This window comes from Papilio machaon, chromosome 12 (genome assembly GCF_912999745.1).
Source record: "Papilio machaon chromosome 12, ilPapMach1.1, whole genome shotgun sequence".
Lineage (NCBI taxonomy): Eukaryota > Metazoa > Arthropoda > Insecta > Lepidoptera > Papilionidae > Papilio > Papilio machaon.
Genome location: NC_059997.1, coordinates 2,861,209 through 2,883,664, shown reverse-complemented (window position 1 = coordinate 2,883,664; position 22,456 = coordinate 2,861,209). Strand labels below are relative to the sequence as shown.

Below are 22,456 nucleotides of genomic sequence, written 5' to 3'. Positions count from 1 at the left end.
CAGTAACAAAAACATCTGTTGGACGAATGGGTCGGCTCGTCCGGTGCAATACCACGACCACACATAACTCACACATAACAGCCGTGAAGTGGAAGTTATTCCACGTTCTATCGAATGAGTGTGGTGCTGGAGGCCTCATTTTAGAATTCTTCCTTTTTCTGATAAAGGAGTGGATGGGAATGGGATAGGGATTTGTCTGAGGACGGCGACCCTTCCTACGTCGATTAAATGTAAGTAACACATCTGAAATTGCGGATATCTATGAGCAGCAGTCGCTTCGTTATTTCAGGGAATTAGATGACCTCTTGCTCGTTTGCCACTTTATGCTATAAAAAAGGATAAAAAACCCAATAAATCAAATAATGCTTTGTTTGTTTTAGAGTAATTTTATTGTAAAATCTAAACGATTTATTTTATGAGTATTTTAATACAACTACATTATACGTTAGTTAAATACTATCTACTGATATATTTATAAGTGCAAAATTAAGTCAAAGAAGCTTTAATGTTTCTGGCCGTTAGGTGAGATCCCAGGAAAAGGCTTTGCGCGAGCTTTACAGACTAAGCAACGAACAATGGAAGTGAGGCTTTGACGGCAAAGAAAAAGAGATAAAAGTTCTGATGTAACTTGAAGTAAATCCTTAGTCGATTTAAAGTAAAAACTTATGAATGAGGTTGTTTAAATTCGTAGTATTTTCGAAATGTAAATGGTTAACTGCTAACAGGTTGACAAAGTGTACAATGTAATGTCGACACAAAATTATCGATCTGCTGCTAATTTTCGTATTTCTTGTGTAAACAAATAAAAAGGTTGCATTTCGCAGTGTTAATTACAAGATTTTTACACGTAATTTATCATTGATTATCATTTTATTGTCTTTAATTGAGGAATGTATTAACTTTTCTCTGAACATATTAAAAATGAAATACCGTTAGGAGTAAAATTTAAATCATATATTTATAATTAGAATGGGTTTAATTTAGTCGTTTTAGTTTGCATATTGGTACTTGCAAAATATTTTTTTCCGTTGTTTTTATTGTGTATTCTACAAAAATTGCAACTGCAGTAATTGAAATTCTTTCATGCACAATTGTGCCTTAAACGAACACCGCAACTTGGCCAAGTGCCAACAGGTTTCTTTCCCCGGCGCTGGAAGATTCATGACTGGCTTCAATTTATTTATTGAGGTTAGCTGAGTGACATATTAAATGGTTTCATTCTCTCGTTATATTATCAAAGAGCTACCGCAGCGACAGTGTCTTAAAAGGCCTGCTTAGTTTACGTTAAAGGTAAAAAATGCCTTTGTTTGTTTATTAAAAAACTAGCTGTCGCCCGCGACTGAGTCCGCGAGGAATTAAAAGAAAAAATAATAAGTAATCAATATGTTCTTACAGACTATGATCTACGTCTATGCCAAAGTTCATCAATATCCGTATAACCGTTCTGGAGACACCTTCAAAAAAATTGAGGACTTTCTACTTTTTTCTTACAAGGGATGGATATTGGCTTAAAAGTATTAGTAAAAACTACACAAAAATAACGTTCTACATCAACTATTGCTCTATCACATTGCGAAACATTATTAAAATACCGCTGTAACATAATTTATGGAGCTTTTAAAAAATACTTCGTAATTTAGTACCCTGTGTTAAATATGTTAAATGGGTGACTTACAAAATTGATTAGCATTGAGAGGAGGCGAGAGATTGCGGAGACTTCTCAATTTACGGTATTACATTTTTCACTATTCAAATTTAGTTACATTCTATTACTAGCTGTCGCCCGCGACTCTGTTCGCGCGAAATAAAAAAAAAACACATAAAACGTAGCCTATGTGTTCTTCCAGACTATGCTCTACATGGATGACAAATTTCATTAAGATCCATTGAGCCGTTCCGGACACATACATTAAAACATTCAAACAAACAACCATCCAAACATTCGCATTTATAACATTGGTATGTTTTTGTTTTATTCTAAAAATATTTAAACATTATCAACGAGCAATAAATTTAAATTTAATATCGTTACAACCTCATTCCCTATCGAACCAAAATAAAAGAAGTGCCTATTTGAGATGTACAAAAATATCTCGATGAAAATCTAATGACAGACTTCATTCAACACTGAGAACTTACGCGTTACTTCCACGAGACACGCTGCGGTTCCTACAAACACAATGGGTGGTCTACTTCAGTTTGTGACGGCAGACGTAAACATCCGTATTTCTTTGGCCCAGTCAAAGTATTTTCGTAATCACTACTTTGTATAAAAACTCTTTTCGCTGCAAATTAAACACAAAATGTAAGTTTTAATCAATTTTCATCTGCAGAAATTGTTGCTCATGTGAAAGATTGGGGTATACTTTATTAGTTTTGTAAACGGAAATATGAGAAACGTTATTAAAGGTATCCTAAAAAGGTAAAAGCTAAAAGACTATCTTTTAAAATGATGATGATGAAACAAATAAAATCAGATATGTATTACAAAAATGTTATTATTTTTTAAACTACTTTTTATAATCTGTGTATATCTATACAATTATTTTACGCGGCATAGTTCGAAATCAGGGTGGAGTTCCACTGTTGGTAAATCCATAGAGCAGTTCCAACAATCAAACGCAGTACCATTTCCTGCAATAACTCACAGCGATATCACAGTTAAATAATTAGGAGCGATCATAAATTTGCCGATGCTAGTGTCTGGTTATCGAGGAGTCACCGACCTTCGTATTATGCCACAGACTCGGATCGATACAGCATGAACCTGACTCAGTGAGTGTTTGGCTCAATTATTGTCATTTACTTTTATTAAAAATAAAAAAATGTTGATAAACACTTTAATATCTATATACGTCGTAACCCTCACAATTGAAACAGAGTTTTTATAACTTTCAATAGTATAATTGGCGTCCTGTTTATTGCTTTATCGTGCTTAATATTCTAAATTTCTTAAACTCTACAATAATTATCTGGTATACTACTAATATTATTGTTGTTTATTTACATTTTCAATGATAAATGTAACTTAAAGTGAATATATTACATTATATAATGATACATAATAATGATAACAATGAACGATAAATTTCCCAACAATATTACAATTTGCAATGATAAATGCAAAGCTTTTATAAGTTCAAACTTAAACTCGTTATTCATCATATAAACTTCATCGTGCCGTATAATAGTAGGTTTACAAATGCAAATACTATTTGCAAATGTTTTATTTATTTACATGAATAAACTTTGAAGTATTTATCTGTCTTGGTGACTAGCGAGCACACCGCAATAACAAAAAGCCGCGCAGGACGAGCGACGTCTCAAGTATTTACATAAAGTAGAATAATTAATTGCAACTTAAAAGACAAAGAATGGAACGTCCGCTATTGATGTAAATGAGGTAACCACCACTTATTATACGCTCATAGGTAAATTAAAAATAAACTAAGTAAATACGTATACTTAAAGGCTGTTCTAACACATTCATAGATATATGCTTAAGTGAGGTTAAAAATTATTATAATTTTGTAGAAATTGACATTTTGATGTCTTCTGTGGCATATAATATTTGGACTCTTCTAAGCTTTTGTTTTCAACAAAACAGAACCTATCTCGAATATTTGTGAGCCATCGTATCATCATCGACAGAATTTTTATTAAAGTTTGTGCAGCAAAAAACGTAGCGGAAAGTACAGCAAAAATTTCGTAGAACCCACAGAGATATTTCGCAAATTCAAAACAATGTAAAAACGCGTTTTTATTATTTAGTACTATTGGAATTACTTGTACAATTAAATTTTATAGACTTGTTCACTATTATGCTAAGGCTTAAAAAAGCCGTGCGTTTACAAACAATACTTTTTAAAGTCTTCTCCTTTTACAGTGTCTGTGTAATCAAGAACAAGCTGTAGTTATACAATACAGAAATTGCTCAACTATAATTCCAATGCAACACAAATACAATTGCTTTCCTTTCTAAATAACACAATAATTGATATAAAAACTGTAAGCATCTGCAATATGTATAAGATGTTGTAATATCCTACACAAAACATTAATACAATAGCAATTTAGGACGTTATTTACAAATAATTCCATTGTGTAATATGCTAGTATGATTCAACTGATTGTATTGGAAGCGCTTCACATGTATGACGGTAGACATGTCTCCTATTGTCAATCATAGAATACTAAATCCATTTTCCACTTGCCTGCAATTCGTGCGCAAACACTATTTCTATAAAATTCCACTATGCTCAACGTCAAAACTAAATAGTACACGTTTTAAACCAATTTTTTTCCTATACTATTAAAGTATTATCGTGAGTTCCTGAACCAAAAATCTCCGTTTAAAACAACAAATCTTTTTTTTGTCAGATACTGACTGGGACGCCGATATGTTTTAAACAAAGATTTTTGTCTCAGAAACCAACGGTTAATGTTTATTAATAAGTTATAATTACAACGTTCGTATAAGAACTTATGAGATTTCATACAAACCATAAATTTGACTTTATAAGAATTTTACTGCTGCTGCGCGCGACTAGCCAGTGGAAAAGGAGCTTTTTGCAAACAGTCCGTTCTTCTTCACTTATTGTTTAGAGAAGTCTATTTTGTTCTGAGCGTAGATATGTCAAACATCTTAAATCGGATTAACTATAATACGAGATATCTGTGGAATGAAGCTCACGATTATGTTGAGATCGTCAAGCATGCTCATGGTTTTTTATTTTATTTCTCGAATATCTGAATTATTTTTAGTTTAGTGTTATTGTTATCTAAAGACGGTACACAGTAGTTTAGTAAATCCTTATTCACTGTTATTTTGAATACTACAATGTATACAAAATCTATAATAAAGTTCATACTTATCGACAAACCTAAGTTCAATTCCTATAATATTCGAATGCCAATGCCTAGCGAATGCGTCTGATTAATAAGTTTACGAAACCGATAATCCTAATTGTAAAAAGAAACTGTATAAAACAAGCTCCTAACGTTTAATATTTTAAAAAGTTTTACTCCAAGTTTTTTAGTCCAACTCAGTACGAATTGGATTTATTTTTAAATCGATTAAAGAACGAATTGTTAACTAGTGCTCCCTCGAGATACAACGTGTTTGGACGCGATACCGATCTACTGTTAATAAAAGGAATGATCGGCAACTCAGCTGAGCGTACAAATCGAAATCGTTATCGAATTATAAAGAAACAAGAAATGTGCTTATTGTGTTCACTCGTTCTTCATGCATGGAATAAATTAAGATGATTTCAAACATCAGCCGTCAGTCAATTTTAAAAAACCTTGCATTCCTAAGAAGTAATCGCGGGATCTTGTGATGTTATATGCACAAGTAAGATTATTATGATTATTTATTTAACCGTAGCACTAGTTTTTAAAACAAATATTTTAACACGTAATTTTCCATTTTTTTTTTCATTGAATCTGTCCGAAACGGAAAAAAATACCGTCCGAGATAAACATACAAATCGTTGACCTGCGTTGTAATTAAAACATGTACGTCACGTGCCTGTTTTGTGGTCTTTTCAGTACGTTGCCGGGTTATAAAACTTTGTTTGTCCAAACGCTTTCAATGCCAAGCTGTAATCTGCACACTTTGACTTTTAAGCGACAGGACTTGACAAACGCGCATTCCCAAAAAGTTTAATGAAAATCTGTCAAATAAAAACGAATAATTTTCAAAATTTGCTTGTTCTGTTTTTTGTTTTGTTTGTTCTCGTTTTGTATGTAATATTTTAGGTCAGTATGGATTCATAAAGACGTTCCAATTTTACTCAAATGTCAGCATGACCTGTGTCATTGTTATCTATTCCTGATCCAGTGCGAAAAGTCGCAGAATTGATTTAGTACAACGAGAGCTTATTGTCTAGTCCGTTTTTCTATAGTCAAAGTATGCACATCACCCAACTGGCTGTCACTGATTCGTCTATGCGCAGATTTGAATCAGATTTTTGTTTTAAACGCGTCATTGACGGCAGTAATAAGATATTGTATTACTGAGCATCTGTTGTATTAATTTATATTGGCTATGACATTAAATACATTTGTTAGAAAGTAATGGGGATGAAAACTCCGTTTTTTGTATAAATGTCAGCATGTTCAAGAATGACGTAGCTCTATTTCTTACAGATATAAAAAAAACACTTTATACACAAAGTAATGCGTGGACTGTAGTCTGTTGTAGCAACAACTTTCGTCAATTTTTTTTGAACCTGGATTTTTCGAAATAGCGGAGCGACCGTTGCCCAGGAATATATACAACTGCATATATAATTTTAATTTTAATTTAAAAAAAAAATTGAGAATGAAGTATAAATATTTGACAAACAACAGATGACAGCGGACTTTTGGCGCTGCCGCCGCCAACTTAGTACTTTTCACACCATAGACGCCTTTTAAATAAACTGATATCTTACGTCCACTGATGATAAAGTTAACCACTTGCAAATCTTACTAATATTATAAATGTGAATGTTTAGACGGATGGATGGATGTTTGTTTGAAGGTATCTCAAGAACTTCTCAACGGATCTTGATGAAATTTAGCATAGATGTAGAACATAGTCTGGAAGAATACATAGTCTACTTATTGCTTTTTTCTTAATTCCACGCGGACGGAGTCACGGGCGACAGCTAGTTATTGAATATATTCAAAAACATTGCATCAAAATACATTTTGTTTACGCCAGTAAAAAAAATACAGTTGGTCGTTTCGTAATCAGGGAAATGCGTATTACGTAGTTATATCATGTATACCCAGAGTTGATTCAAAATATAATGATATCGTTTCCCAAGCGCAGTTGCAGCTCATCAGTTCGTTCACATGTCACATTGTGATTATCGCGGCTGCAATCATTTGGCACAATATTCGCCCTTCCTTTGACCTTAATGAGACATAATCACTCTGTATTTATTTATAACCTCCATCAAGTAAGTGTAGATTTGTGTACATTCACTTAAATTGTTACAAGGAACTTACTAACGTACTTAAGTGTTCACTGAGGGAAACACTTAGTGTAAATTTAGTATGAGAAAGTTTAAGTAATTCCTAAACGACCGGCAATTAAGTTTTATTTTGAAGTTGATCTAAATATTATTATTCGATAGTTTTCGCCCCCGAATTCATTCGCGCGGAATTAGAAAAAAAACGTAATAAGTAGTCTATGTATACTTCCAGACTATGTATGACTACATCTGTGCCAAATTTCATCAAGATCCGTTCAGACGTTCCAGAGATACCTCCCAACAAACATCCATACATCAATCCACACAGTTGCATTTATAATATTAGTAAGATTATTAGCTCTTATAAAGCTTACCTACACCATGAGACGGTACTATTGATGCTAACAATATGTTTCTTCTCTATCTAAAATAAACGCTATATATAATTTTATTCGGACGCGATTTTTCTGCAACTTAAATATTTAAACAAAGTCGGAGATGTGGGAATTAAGCTAAATAGTAATGCTTGTGAGTAAGCCCCAGAGTATAATCTGTGATAGAGACTACCCAATTTAAATGTTAAATAGTTATCGAATAAAACGTGTCCTGTTCAAATAAGTAGGAGCTTGCAGTTCCATTTTCAAAAGAATTTATAGTAGTTACTACGTTTTTTTCTTCTAATAGCATTTGTAATAAATCATTGTCTTGAATGCAATAACTCAATGGAAATGTATACGATGATAATGTAATATACAGTGGTAATAAATATATATTATATGTATATTTTATTACCTGAGTAAACAGGGTTCGTGAAGCTTGGATTGTAGAAAAAGTGGCACGGCGAGGTTATACTGGCGCGTCGCTTACAAAAAGCGTTAATGTACGCCGCGCTGTCTCACTTACACAGTGTTTATTGTACGTTGACCACTTGGTGCATCAGAGGAATATAAATTGGCACAGAGAATGTAGTGGAGTAGTGAATAAAAATTTACTAGTTAAAAAGATTCATGTTAAATTATATTTAAACACAAATAATTGAGATTTTAAGATAAAAAATACGGTTGTGCATGGGATCTAATTTAGAGATAAAGGCAAACCAATTGAACTTTAAGTATTTTTAATTAGTTAATCATTGAAACCCGTTATAAAATAATAGAAAAAAAAATCGATGAATTAACGTGATCCACATTTACAGGAACTGTAATAATGGAATAAAATTTATTTATTGACGTTGCCAATATATATACCTATACCTATACCTTATTAAAAGAAAATGTATTTCAAATGACTTGTTTTACATATTCGCAACTGTTACATTAAAAATAGTACAAAGAGGAACATCGTTATTTCTCGTTAAGAAAGGGGTAAAATTTTATTAAAATACTGCGTGCCTCTAGCGTCATTTGTCAGACGGCAGTTCTATATCGTTAACTTTGCTTGTTATAACTTCATACCACTCCTGGGTGCACGGAATTCAAATAAGTTTAATCAGCTCCCGACTTAGGCTTTAAAACTGAAACGTATACATTTGTACCTACGTTTTACTGCTTTTTACATCCTTTAGTAGTTAATTCAGTTGTTTGAAGAAGAGTAAAGGAACAACGGGTTAATGAATGATAAATGTTTCCAAATGTTTTAGTATCAATCGACGAATTCATCCGCGAGAAATTAATCATAAATTGAGTAGCTTATTCGCTATTCAAGAATATAATATATCTATGTCCCAAATTTCATCCTAATCCGTTAGTCCGTTCTGGTGGTAGTAACAGTTATTAATATATACATACAAAATTATATGATATTTTATAGGCTAAACCTATATGTTCATAAACATATCTTTTTAGTATTTTGATATCGACTTCAATAACTTCTCAATAATCTTACTTCTTACTAAAATCATTAATGCGACTGTTTAGATGAATAGATGGATGGATGGATGTTTGAAGATATCTTCGGAACGGATCAATGGATCTTGATTAAATTTGGAACAGATGTAGAACATAATTTGAAAGAACGCATAGGGTACTTGTAGGACCATAGGGTCCCTAAAGATGATTAAGGACAGACACTGGCTCACCACTACCGCACTGGAGCGCAGGCGCACGTCCGCTTCGTACCGCGTTCGTCACTCAACTACCCAGAGACAGCCGTCCCTTCCAGTGTGGTACATGAGACAGTGAATTGTATCTATTCCATAGACACAAACACTACATCCCTTCCTTGTTAACAAGTTTTATTTTATTATTATTTTCAACTCAATCAACATCTTATATATATTTTTTACTGTAATTATAAATTAATAATTTCCAACCAGATTGTTTCATTCATTAATGTTTGATGTATCTTCATTTAAATTTCCATTACATTTCCATTCCCCTTCCACTCTTTTTAGATGTGTAACGTTCATTCTTAGTATTTGTCCAGTTTCTTCATTCCTTACCGTGACATGTAGTTTTTCCGACTACATGAGGCGTAGAGATAAATGTACTTGCAAGTTTGTTTGTCCTATATAATTCTTTAACATAAATTTCGAGTCCTCTGGGGCAACCTCAATTCCAATTGAATGGAATTCTCTGTAGTCAGCAATAGAAGTGTTCCAATTTAATGGTAACCGAAGTGTTTCCAATTTAATGGTAACCTAAGTGTTTCCAATTTAATGGTAACCGAAGTGTTTCCAATTTAATGGTAACCGAAGTGTTTCCAATTTAATGGTAACCGAAGTGTTTCCAATTTAATGGTAACCGAAGTGTTTCCAATTTAATGGTAACCGAAGTGTTTCCAATTTAATGGTAACCGAAGTGTTTCCAATTTAATGGTAACCGAAGTGTTTCCAATTTAATGGTAACCGAAGTGTTTCCAATTTAATGGTAACCTAACTGTTTCCAATTTAATGGTAACCTAACTGTTTCCAATTTAATGGTAATCTAAGTGTTTCCAATTCAATGGTAATCTAAGTGTTTCCAATTTAATGGTAATCTAAGTGTTTCCAATTTAATGGTAACCTAAGTGTTTCCAATTTAATGGTAACCTAAGTGTTTCCAATTTAATGGTAACCGAAGTGTTTCCAATTTAATGGTAACCGAAGTGTTTCCAATTTAATGGTAACCGAAGTGTTTCCAATTTAATGGTAACCGAAGTGTTTCCAATTTAATGGTAACCGAAGTGTTTCCAATTTAATGGTAACCGAAGTGTTTCCAATTTAATTTTTTGATTACCGAACTCCAACTAATGAACTTTATAACAAACAAAATTACTTAATGTCACTCAAATGTTTAAATTTAGGACTTGTACTCTCATAATGAACATAACAAATAAAAACATTAAGTCTAACATTAAACTCGAAAAAAGAGATAACAAACATAACTGACGTAACAAACACAAATTAAATCTATTACTCCGCGAACTATCTATGGAATAAAACTATTTCGTTCGAAGGCCTTCAAATGTTTAACAACTGTCAGACGAGATAAAGAATTGTAACAATATTAATGCTTTCAAAAATAAACTTAAATCATAATCATCGCTGAACTGTAATAATCTCTCAATATTTTCTACATATATAACTTTGTCATTTCTGTCAAGTTAGATTCTCTTCTATAGTTGTGTTAAGGTTTATTTTGCTTTATATTCATCCTGTATTCTGTATCTATATTACGTATTAACCCGCAAGCCTGTATGATATACATATTTATTTTTCGGGTATATCAATAATTGTTCAGCATAGTTTAATAACATTTAAAAACTTCACAAAACATTTGTTTATAGCAAACGCTTTAAACTTACACCTTCCTTACAACGCACAGAAAAACTATAACTATTACTTTAAATAAATGCAATTACTCATAACTATTTTTTTAAATAAAATTACGAGCACGGATTTACAGAAGTTGTTTACGCACGGCGGTATGGTTCCGAACATATCTACTCCTTTTTTTTTTTTTTTTCATTGTAAGTGAAGCATTGTGTTTTTTTTTTTGAGAAATTAAGATCTTTATACCTAATGGTAGTCATAAAAATTAATTAAATTAAAAGAAATTTACATCATCTGATTAAATGATGTACTCATCGAACAACGCCATCAGAAGTCATGTCGTCATAACAAGAACAATGTTTACATTTCCGTGCATGTGACTGTACAACCAACTTAATGGATATCTGCAATAATTAACAACTGATATAGGAGAACGGTAGGTCTTGTTTCTAACAAACATTTTACGTATAATTTAGATATATTTTGTAGTACAGAAAATACAAAACAAAACAACAAAAGTGTGAGTCATTGTCACTATCAGTGGCTGCAATGAACTCCCCCTCGAAGATATACTATGATCGCCATGAATAGTACGAAGAAAAGTATATAGATTAACCTTAAATTAAGTTGAAATCTAAATTTTTTTTCTCATTATTTTGCATAATAATATGCATTATTATGCATAAATTTCATATAAACCAAACGGCCATGCCAATAAAGTATTTACTATTTAATCACGATAATTATGTGTTAGTCAAATGCACACTTAGCTAATCCATTTCCTTTTCTTTTTGAATTGCAGTTGTTGCTTTACTAAGTATCAATGTTATCATAAGTCATAAGATCATTGGTTTAAGTATGTATCAATTCACTAATCACTCAGCGTTCCGGCCGACGCCATGATGTATTATCAAGCCGGCGTATCAACAACACTCAAGCTTAATGTCAAAATAAAATATTGAATTAAATAATTGAAAAATTTTGTATGTTGAAACTAACCCGAATAATAATAATATCATGTAGCATCGAATCTTAACCCTATTCTTTCGTTTAAAGAAAAGTTCTGAAGGGGTCTTTCCTGTTACTGAGTGAGGAGTAGAGTTATACATCATAAAATACTAATATAATGTTTCTCTTATATTCGTGTCTCTTTTTTCGCTTGCACTTATTCTAAGGCACTTTAAGATATCCCTATTTTGAAGCTCGACTTCCCCATTCATTTGCGGCCAATATGGAACAGTACTAAAAGTTTAATGTTGCAATCTTCACAAAAAGTTTTAAACTCTTCATTTACAAACTGCTAGCTCATTTACAATCTGCAGTGATTGAATGTGGATAACCCAGTCGACTAAAGAGTTCCTTCAGGATGTTAATAATTTGTGAACCTGTTATGGTCCTGGTCACAGGTGGGCACAGTTAATCAAAAGTTAACTTCGTTAATCGTTAAGTCGTTAAATAAAAATGTAAGTTCGTTAATCGTTAAAGCCTTTAATCGATGAAAATTTAACGCAAGTTAAAGTTGACAGTTAAAGTTAATTTTTGTTAATATTATAAGGGACAATCAGGCAAATGGCCATATGAATAATCTCCGAATCGCATGGACCGATTTTGTCGAGACTATCAATAGAACCTAGGCTATATTTTTTCCGCGCTTACGAAATCACGGACGAACGCTAAACCTATCTATAGTTTAGTTATATTTTAAATTCAAATAAAACTTAGACGATTGGGCCTACTGCCTGTACAATACACATGACAGCGTGCACTAGTTACACACACTTGTATACTACGCTGACAATGATGGACAAATGACCTTTTCAGTCATTTTTTTTATCGACATTCCGACGTCACGGAATTAGAGTTAACTAAATTTAGACAACACAAATTTTCTATTAAACTGTGAGACCTGGTAATATTCAAAAGAAAATAATCAAACTTTTGTGCAGTATTTACATGTATCTGTTACTATTTTGCACCCGGATATTCATTTGCTCATACTCCAACAATTGAACATTTAATTTTTACGTATAATTTGGTAATATATATATTTTTTGCTAAGGACCCACGAACAGACTTTAGTATTAACTACTTTTTTATTTATTAACATAGGTTTATCAATAACACTTCTTAACATCAGAGGGAACTTATTGTAACATTGATAAATAAACTATATAACCAATCCAGTGATACATCTCAACGCATCAAACTATACAACTGAGATGCCATCGATAACTTCTAGCATCTAATGATATATCGTCGGATCTAATGTTATATGTTAAATAAAGTTAAATTGCTCTCAGTGTACAGAGTGTACGTCACATGACCACGACATAACGAAAACAACCGATTGCGGGTGATGTCTTCTATCTTTCTTATCACCTATAAATCGTTATAGTCAATTAGTAAGAATATGTTTTGACTTATTTTCAACGACATTCTATTAATTTTAAAACAATCTTTCGATATACGCAAAAATCATAATTACACTAACACAATTATTCTATCTCTTTCTTCATTTTTTCTCGTTTTAGCGTATACTTTTTTTTGTTGTAAACAAACAAATTATCTTCGCTATTGTAATAATGTACGTCTCTTTTTAGCAGTCGTTGCAATATCAGCTGCTTCCTACTGAAAATGTTCGATTTAAATCTAAAATCTAAAATACCTTCAATTTAATAAAAGTTCTTTTGTTTTTACTAATGCTTCTTATTTAAAAGAAGTCCGAGACACATTAAATTCAATCTAATGAATTTCATTTTGTACAATGTAATAAAATAGTTTAGAATATCTCTAATGTAATAGAAATCCAAATTATAAATGTATACTTTTCAATACTATTTTACCTTACCTTATTAGGTTTACCTATTTACGCATTCATATATCCAATTTAATGGACATCCAAAATAGACGAAGATATATCACCAATTTAATGGAAATCCAGAGCACTACATATCTGTATTATCTATATATATAAAAGAAAGTCGTATTAGTCACACCATTTATAATGATTATGAAAATTGGTGGGCAGGCAGCTCAGAACCAGGAAACGGACATAGGATAATCTTTACCCCGTTTTCTATCCTTTTATTCCGCGCGGACAAAGTCGCGGGTAAAAGCTAGTTTTAGTTAAAATGATAGCCGATTTTCAAAATACGGCCTGTACCTGTCATTTTACGTGAAATACTTAGTTGCAGTTAATAGATAATAGACCCATATTTCGTATGACACTGTCTTAGATCCTAGAACGGTTCGTTGAAGAAGATTCACAAATACCTTTGCCAGAAATATAATTATTTCTGAACAAAATAAATATGTCAGTTGATACTTATTGTTTTAATTTGATGTGTTGCATTTGATGTGTCTCGTTACAGAGAATATTTGATGACCAAATAGTGAGTAGATTAATATAACAGATTTAAAACATCTTTACAAATAAATCAGGCCACCCGTTGACCCCGCCTTTTATTGACGTTTCTTACACTTATGAAGATTGATATTGTAAGTACTCGAAGGTATAATAATTTACAATAATTTCAATCGCTTTTTTTTTACAATTAATTTTTTAAAGTTAGCTGTAATAATTTGTAAATATTATTGACAATTAATATTATTGTGAACTAAACTTTAATAGACAAATATTCCTACTCATCATAATAAATAGATAACGACGGCGGAAGTGATATCGCATGCTTGCAATAAATCATCATTACTATTTTACACGTATACAACTTATAAAATCGGATAATACTGTAAACTAATGTTCCCCATATCATATTGTCATCTTTCTTCTATTATGAAATCTGTAATAATTGTACTCTACTTTTAGGCATAAAATTAAATATCTTGATTGAAATGTTTCAATTTACACACAAGTATTTTATTACTTAGGGCACAAAATACGGACATAGTTACCAATTTTCTATTTTGTTGTTTTTTTTTTTTTTTTTTTTTTCACCTCGTCGCCATTTGTAGGACCATAGGGTCCCTAAAGATGATTAAGGACAGACACTGGCTCACCACTACCGCACTGGAGCGCAGGCGCACGTCCGCTTCGTACCGCGTTCGTCACTCAACTACCCAGAGACAGCCGTCCCTTCCAGTGTGGTACATGAGACAGTGAATTGTATCTATTCCATAGACACAAACACTACAGTACTTATTAAGTTTTGTTTTAAAGCCGCGCGGACAGAGTCGCGGGCGACAGCTAGTGCGGTCATAAATTGCATTATCAACGTTAATACACTGTCGTCTATAGACACTATTCAAATATAGTTAAAATTTGTTACAACTTAAACATTCCATAAAATTGACTAATGGCCGTCGATAAAATATTTTGTGTAATATTTTACCGTACTGACATAAATATCGTATACTTCCGCATTACTTCTTAAATCGGCTTAAAACGATCTCCCCCTTCACTACTTTTAATAGTAAAATAAATAAAAATACCCGTCACGTCCAGTGAACTATCTGACTCATGCAGAAACATCGTATATAAAAATTCTTTTAAGTATTAAGGAAAGTTCCTTGGTAAGTTCACTTCCATCAATGACACGTCAACTTCTTATGCCTATTGTTTGCGTAAAGTACGTACACATCTTATGTTGCTGTGATTTTTATACGAATTCATTAGAAGTGCCGTGTAAAAAATCAATTCTCATCACCAGACATAAAACCAAATAAATATAGTTATGAATGATGATTGACCTACAATATCAAATATTCGATAAGGAACATAGCGAACACGGTAATAACGTTTATAAAAAATTTTTGCTTGTGCCAAAATAGTTTACAAACTTAATGACTCTAACAAATGAATACTATTAAATTAACATTACTTGTATTGATTACATTTAACATAAAGTACAACAGCTTAGTGGGTTAAATACCACGCCTGGTAACAGTAAAGTAGGTTTATGCAAATCATTCCAAACCATTCGTCCGTTAATATGAAGATTAACAAAGGATAAGGTGACTATAATGGTTACGTAATATCATAGAACAGTGACATGCCTAACGGGTGATTACGCCCGTACGCATAATTTAAGGTGCGTTTTCATTAAAGCGATAATCATAACAAATACCTTTACTAAACGTATACCTATAACGTATTGTGTATTGTTATTAACTGTATTATAGTTTATAACAATAACTTAATATTAGATATTGTAAATTTAATATTAATTTAATGAAACATATCTTTAACTGATTGCTTTTAATAATAATAATAAAAGAACAAACAAAATCTAAATTTAAACAGACGTCCGTTATTAATGTTGTAACGAGGATCTGATACGGCTGTAGAAAAAAGTTATACAATGAAAGGAGAAAAAAGGAATTATATAAATTAGTTACGGACGCTTCACATTTTATTACGACAGTAAAATTGCTTAACAAATTTTACTGACTAGGGAACCGACTAAAGTAAATTTTCACAAAGCGAACAGATCGTTCCCTTGATAATAAGTAAAACTCCTAAATTCTTTTAAAGTAGAAAACCTTTAGAAATAACACTAGTTAACTGCTTTAAAAAACTTTCTTGTCTTTTCTACAATAGTTACATATATCAAACGATACTTACGATACTGTTGGGATTGACTGGGGACTTGAGTACGGATAAAATTAGATCAGAAATAAATATGTTCCATTCGGTAATGTTTTAACAAATAAGGTATTCGTAGATATACGGTTATTCCAAATCTATTACTTTATGTGCAAGTGACTTTTTATTTACTTTTTTAATTAATGTAAGTCATAAATGGAAGTCAAAAAACTGCCGTACATTATGGCTAACAGATTTGAGGTCTTTTGATTTAATAGGTCTGTATAATTTTTTATTTTTAATAAAAAAGTTAAGCCTATGCCATTTTACAAGCTCGCAGTGAGAGCGGCTTGCAATCTTTCTTATAATGACTGAGGGAGCGGCCTTGTGGTGGAACGCACAATGGTGATTATGGTAATAATACTGCTTCATATAGCCTGCATGTCTTGTCCAAGCAGCTTAGTGGCTTACTTTACTACTAGAAAATGTTATGTTGGAAGCTTATCTAACTTATTATTGTTAACTTATAAAAGATGGTTTCTAATAATATTTTTCTGTTTAAACCCATTCTTAGTAATTATGATGTGTCTCAAATTTATTTTCTTAATACTGTGACACTATGTCAAAGAAATTTTTATTTTTATACTTACTAGAAGCTTCTTTGTTAACCAGAACAGGTTTCAGTAATAGATAAAAGAGATTTTAAACCGATGATGAGATAACAAGTTCATGTAATATCTTAGGCGTTCACGTCATCTTTACACGTCGGTAGTTTATGGGAATAAATATACGTACGGGTGCATTTTTTAGTGTTCTCAAGGTCGCAAGACACGTACAAAGCATATTATTCTAATCTCGTCTTTAGGAGCATCGGCAGTGGAATCCCGCGGTAATTTTGAATTTGCAATACGAAAAATTTTGCGATACAAAATAGTAAAATTTATACCATGTAGTTAGTATATGTTAGTTTTTTTACAACTGGCCAGTAATTAAAATAAGATAAAAAAATTGAATTCCTTTGAATTTAAGTTAGTGAATTGATCTCTTTCATTTCTCATTGAATTATATCATTTGTTTTTGTCTTGTAACGAAAGGTTTAATGTGACGCGTCCTTGATATTTCACTTTCTGTTTTCGTATGATTTGTCAACAAATTAATAAATACAAAAATAAGTAAATAAAAGTACTTTAATCACATTGCTAGACTTTTAAGATGTAAGAATTGATGGTGGTATGCTTAATATATTTAACTGTGATTACATATATTTGGTAAGAAGTTGACCAGTTCATGTCATAGTTCTTTTTATTATTGCCAGTGAATCAGATATAGGTTACGCCTGACAGGATTAGATCCAGGGCCTTCAGTTAGGATAGGGACCACCCAAGCACACGTTCACACTTTATCCTTGTTTCTTATAATAATTTAAATCCCATGTCACATTCAATGAATCATTATGATCCCGGAATGTTCGCTCGCATCAACTATGTTTGTTTTTGTTTCATTTTATTACCATAAGTTATAGACTATTTTCGTTTATTAATATTGATTTATTTAACATCATAAAATGTTTATTACTTTGTTTTATCAAAATATTTTTAACTTTAAGTATGATAAATTAAACTACATTTATAACAAAGAAATTGTAACTGTGCCTCTCTCCGTATACAATGCAACGTAAATCTTCGAAACCATGCAATTTTAGTCTTAACTTACGCAATACAGTGTCAATGTAGAGCGTCGGTGGCTCAGGGGTTAAGCACTTCACTTGCAATCTGCAGGTCCTGGGTTCCAATCCCGCCATGTACTAATGTGTTTTTCGAGTTTTGATTTACATATTATGTACATTTACCCGATGTTCTTACGGTAAAGGAAAATTCAAAGATATGTGTGAAGTCAAACAACCCGCACTTGGCCAGCAGTTGACTATGGCCTATTCACCCCACTTAGGGTAGGTTCCGAGGCCCTCAGTGGGGACGTATAGTGAGCTGATTATGATAAATACAATGTCTTAGACGTTCGTACAAAGACACACGTCGCCGACAATTTGTTCTTTAATCGTCAAAATTGACCGAATGGACTCGTGTTAACAATTTAACGTAGTGTGTACGCCTAGTAATGTTTTTTTTTTTAATTTTTACCTTTCATTATTTAAAACACATTTTAAAATCAAGAAATGGTAAGATTTATAAGTCGCTATTAACTATAATTAGCTTAAAATATTTTAGGCTCATCAAAATAATTAATGACAATCGCAAAACAAAAACGCTTCAAAACACAAAAATATCCAAATACGTTTTCGAAGCTCTTTCATAAAATACATTCTTACCATGAAAGTCGTATTTCGGTCATGTTTGGTACTCTTGAGTCAAGGTTCCCCTCAACCCTTGTACTGCTGTATAAAGCCACGCTATTAGTCTGAGTGTTTTGAGTGTTTGGTGAAGCTTCACAGACATGCGCATTATAAAGGTACGGTTACACTAATAACCTTTTAACAACCGTAATCTAAATGCAAAAGATAAGTAAAATAGAAAGAGAATATTTTCACTTCCTATGTGTCCCTCCTCCGTCAAATTCAATTTCCCTTACCATCCTTCTATTATAAGAAAAGTGTGGGAAGAAAAAGAGGACTAAAATTAGATGGACAGGTCTGTATCAATACAACTAAACTAAATGTTACTTTTAAAATTAGTATAGTTTCACCGACTTGTCCTTCTTGTCCGTTTGTACGCAAAAATCTTAGTAGCATTGAATGTGTCCTTCTCATCTCTGTACACTCCAAACCCGCATACAGTACGATATTATAGTAATATCAAATAATCCAACGCCCGCGCAATTATTCGCAGCCGACCGTTATGGCACGTTTAATTATAGACTTATGCAAAAATACCCTGACATCATCTCTCTTGATCTACAAATGACGTGTTTTGAATAAGTTTAGTATACGTTTTAAATTAATAATGAGCTATCTAAAGCGATGCGTTCACCTAAAATGTTTTCTAACAAATCGAAAACCTTTGAAATGGAAAAGAATTTGAACTTATAGCTGTTGCAGTAAAAGCAGGTTACTGGCAGTTGATAAAAAAAAAGTTGAACAAAATGAAATTGAATTTCGAACGTGCATAGAGTGTTTAACTACTCAGATAACACTGCGGTATTAAAATACGAAAGAAATCTTGTTCAGATTCGAATCAAGATTTTGATTGTTAAATCGAGTATGTTTGTTTAAATCTATAGGCAAGTCAACAACCGATGGTATTGATTATTCGAACTATTGAGCAAGGAGCGCTGGGAACGAGTGAGTGCGCCCGCTATACATATATATTATGCAAAGATAATAGCGTCTGTTTTAAATCAACCGATGAGACATTATCAAAATCTGTTTGCATAACAGAATAAAACATTATAATATATTATCACTCAACATAGTTCAACAACATAAAATTAAATTTTTTGAAAATAAAAGATATTACCGAATAACTTTATTTTATAAAAATAAACCAATTTATACATAGTTTTCTTGTCGTATTATCATGCACCAAATCAATTTAAATTTTACAAGGAAACAAAAAAAAAATCATTGTAAAAGAATGTTTCACGTTGTTTATTCGAATATGAAACTAAAGTAAAACGCACGCAATTATTTTCCATTTTGACAAATGTGCATAATCTGCTAAAATTTACAAAATAGAATTATCCGCTTAATTATTTAAAATAAAACTGGTTCGATTTCGCATCTATAATAAACTTCATCGGTTTGTGTGTTATTTTTGTTGACATAGTAACGGACATGCGCACTGGATACTCTATCTATAAACAATGAGAACAGAAATTGAAATGCTCTGATACTTACTCTACATAATTTATATCATGCACAAAGAACTAATTACAGGAGTTATTTCGCTAATATATATTATATTAAGATTAAATAACATCAATCAGTATGTTTCTAATAATTCTTTTCACAGTTTCGTCGAAATGTTTACTAAAAAACATATAAAATTTAACAACTTCCTGTCTACTAACTGAACGTATAATAATGAAAATATATAAGACTAATGTCTCATATTTTTAATCGATGTACGAAAAAATAAACTGTATACGCACATAAATATTTAGCTTTTATATTAATTCCATGTTATTTTAAGTTATAAGTTAAAGATAAATTAAGTCAATATCAAAACCATTTCAATAATAATACAGACTGTTTACTTACCGTAAAAACTCCATGGTTTATGAATGCGCCAAAAAAATTCAGTCACCCTGTTCGCGATATCTTCTAATTCAAACGGTCATTGCTTCATAAAATGCATCGTATTCGTTCGTTATCAGCAAAATAAAACACTTTCACTGTCGTCAATTATGTAGTATACATAGCTCTGTTGTTAATACACAAATAACCGGCATTAAAACGTTGCTACTGTCAAAATCACGTGGTCTCAACACTCACACACGCATGATTCGGTCGCGAGCGAAAAAAGCTTTTTCGCAGTGCGCTCTCTAAAGCGCATGACATTCGAGCGTATAATTCATGTAACGTACTAGCCTCCCACACAGTTCGTGAAGAACTAAGCGCAAGTTGTCGAGTTGCACGTGGCCCGTAGCTTACGCGACCGCCCTTCCAAAGCGACGCAAATGCACTGCGAAAAGCGACTTTCTCCCGACAATGGAGGATAGCGTTTCGTTCGAATCTCGCTGAGAGAGCAAACGGGATGAGCCGGAATATGGGACGTAATATACAGATTATTTTCGTACTGTCGTTTAGTTCGGTGTGCGTAAGGAGTGTGTGTGTTTGAATTGAAAAGAAAAGTGCACCGTGGTGATAGTTATAGTCTTTGTTTGTAGTATCTTTGGAGTTACTAAATAACACCAATTTTCAATTTATAAACGAATAGAACACATGCAATATGCGATGATATACTTCATTATTATTCCCAATATTCAAATTTTATTTAAAAAAAAAAACATAATTAGATAATTAATGAAAACATTTATTTAACTTTATTAACGTCTAAAAAATATAATATCGATGAACATAGTATCTATAAATATTATAAAAGTAATGAATTGTAATAATGGGAACAACAATGTGTGATGAGAAAAAAATATACCAACGTTTCTAAGAAATTTTGCAGTTTCAAAAATATATTTCATTCGTAATATTCTATGCGCTGATTAAGTGTAGGAAATTTCGTTCTATGATCTATCATCGTAATCTGCAAATAAAAATAAATCAACAGAGATTTATCAACATTCAACAGTATCTTATAAGAATTTCAATGCTTAGCATGACTTAAAAAGAAAAAAAGCCAAAGGGCCATTGTTATCGGGTTATTGAAAAAGTTTCATCGGGCGTAACGACAGCCTCTTTTTGTCATCGAAGGATTATTTGAAACTCGCTTCTTATAATCCGGCCTCGTTTGAAACTTCTATTGTATAGAGAGTATCTTGAATCAGTATGTAATCTTTGATTATATAGAACCGGATAAGGCATAGAGCCGACGTTGTACTAAATAAAGTCTGCTACTTAAAACGTGAAGTAAAAATAATAATCGCACAAGTGCATATATTGACACGTTTATGAACGCATACTGGCTCCAAAAATTTATTATTTGAGAGCATTTAACAGAGAATGTGGGTTTGATAGGTCCTGTCTCTTAAAGGGCAAAGTATGTAATGCAACTAGGCTTAGGGAACGCGTAATGCAGAATTATACAAGCGGAAAGTAACCCGCGGGTCAGTAAGCCAGTGCTCTAGGGGTCACCGATGATACGTAAGATGTTAATTTGGTCGTTGATTGTGTTACGAGTACATTTCTAATGTTGTAAGGTCAGGAGTTATTAAACGCCTTTCAATCAGTATTTATGTTTTGACTTAAAGTTGATTAGAAATATATTATATATTTTGATAATTGACAAAAACTTCAGAATTAATTTTTCAGTTTTTGACGTAAATTAATAAACATCATCTTGGAGAATGTTGGATGGATAGATGGATGGATGTTTGTTTGTTGCTGTTTCTCCAGAACGTTTACCATGTAAAACATTATCTAGTAGAACATATAAGCTACTATTTAAGACTTTTTTTATATTTTGAGTCATGGTGGTATCTAGTAAGAAAATAAATGTGAAAATAAGACCTGCATTTCAAATAACATAATCTATTAAATCGAGCATTATTATTAGTTGCATCAATAAC

General features: G+C 32.1%; 1 protein-coding gene across 1 annotated transcript in view; it reads right to left on the bottom strand.

Moving 5' to 3' along the window:
• LOC106713797 (collagen alpha-1(XVIII) chain) overlaps nt 1–20,941 on the bottom strand; it is a 107,402-nt gene extending 86,461 nt beyond the window's left edge. The window contains exon 1 of the mRNA XM_045680278.1: nt 20,475–20,941. Within this exon, the coding sequence (XP_045536234.1) occupies nt 20,475–20,488 (14 nt within the window). The 5' untranslated portion in view covers nt 20,489–20,941. The remainder of the gene's footprint in view (nt 1–20,474) is intronic.
• Between the last annotated feature and the right edge of the window lie 1,515 nt (nt 20,942–22,456).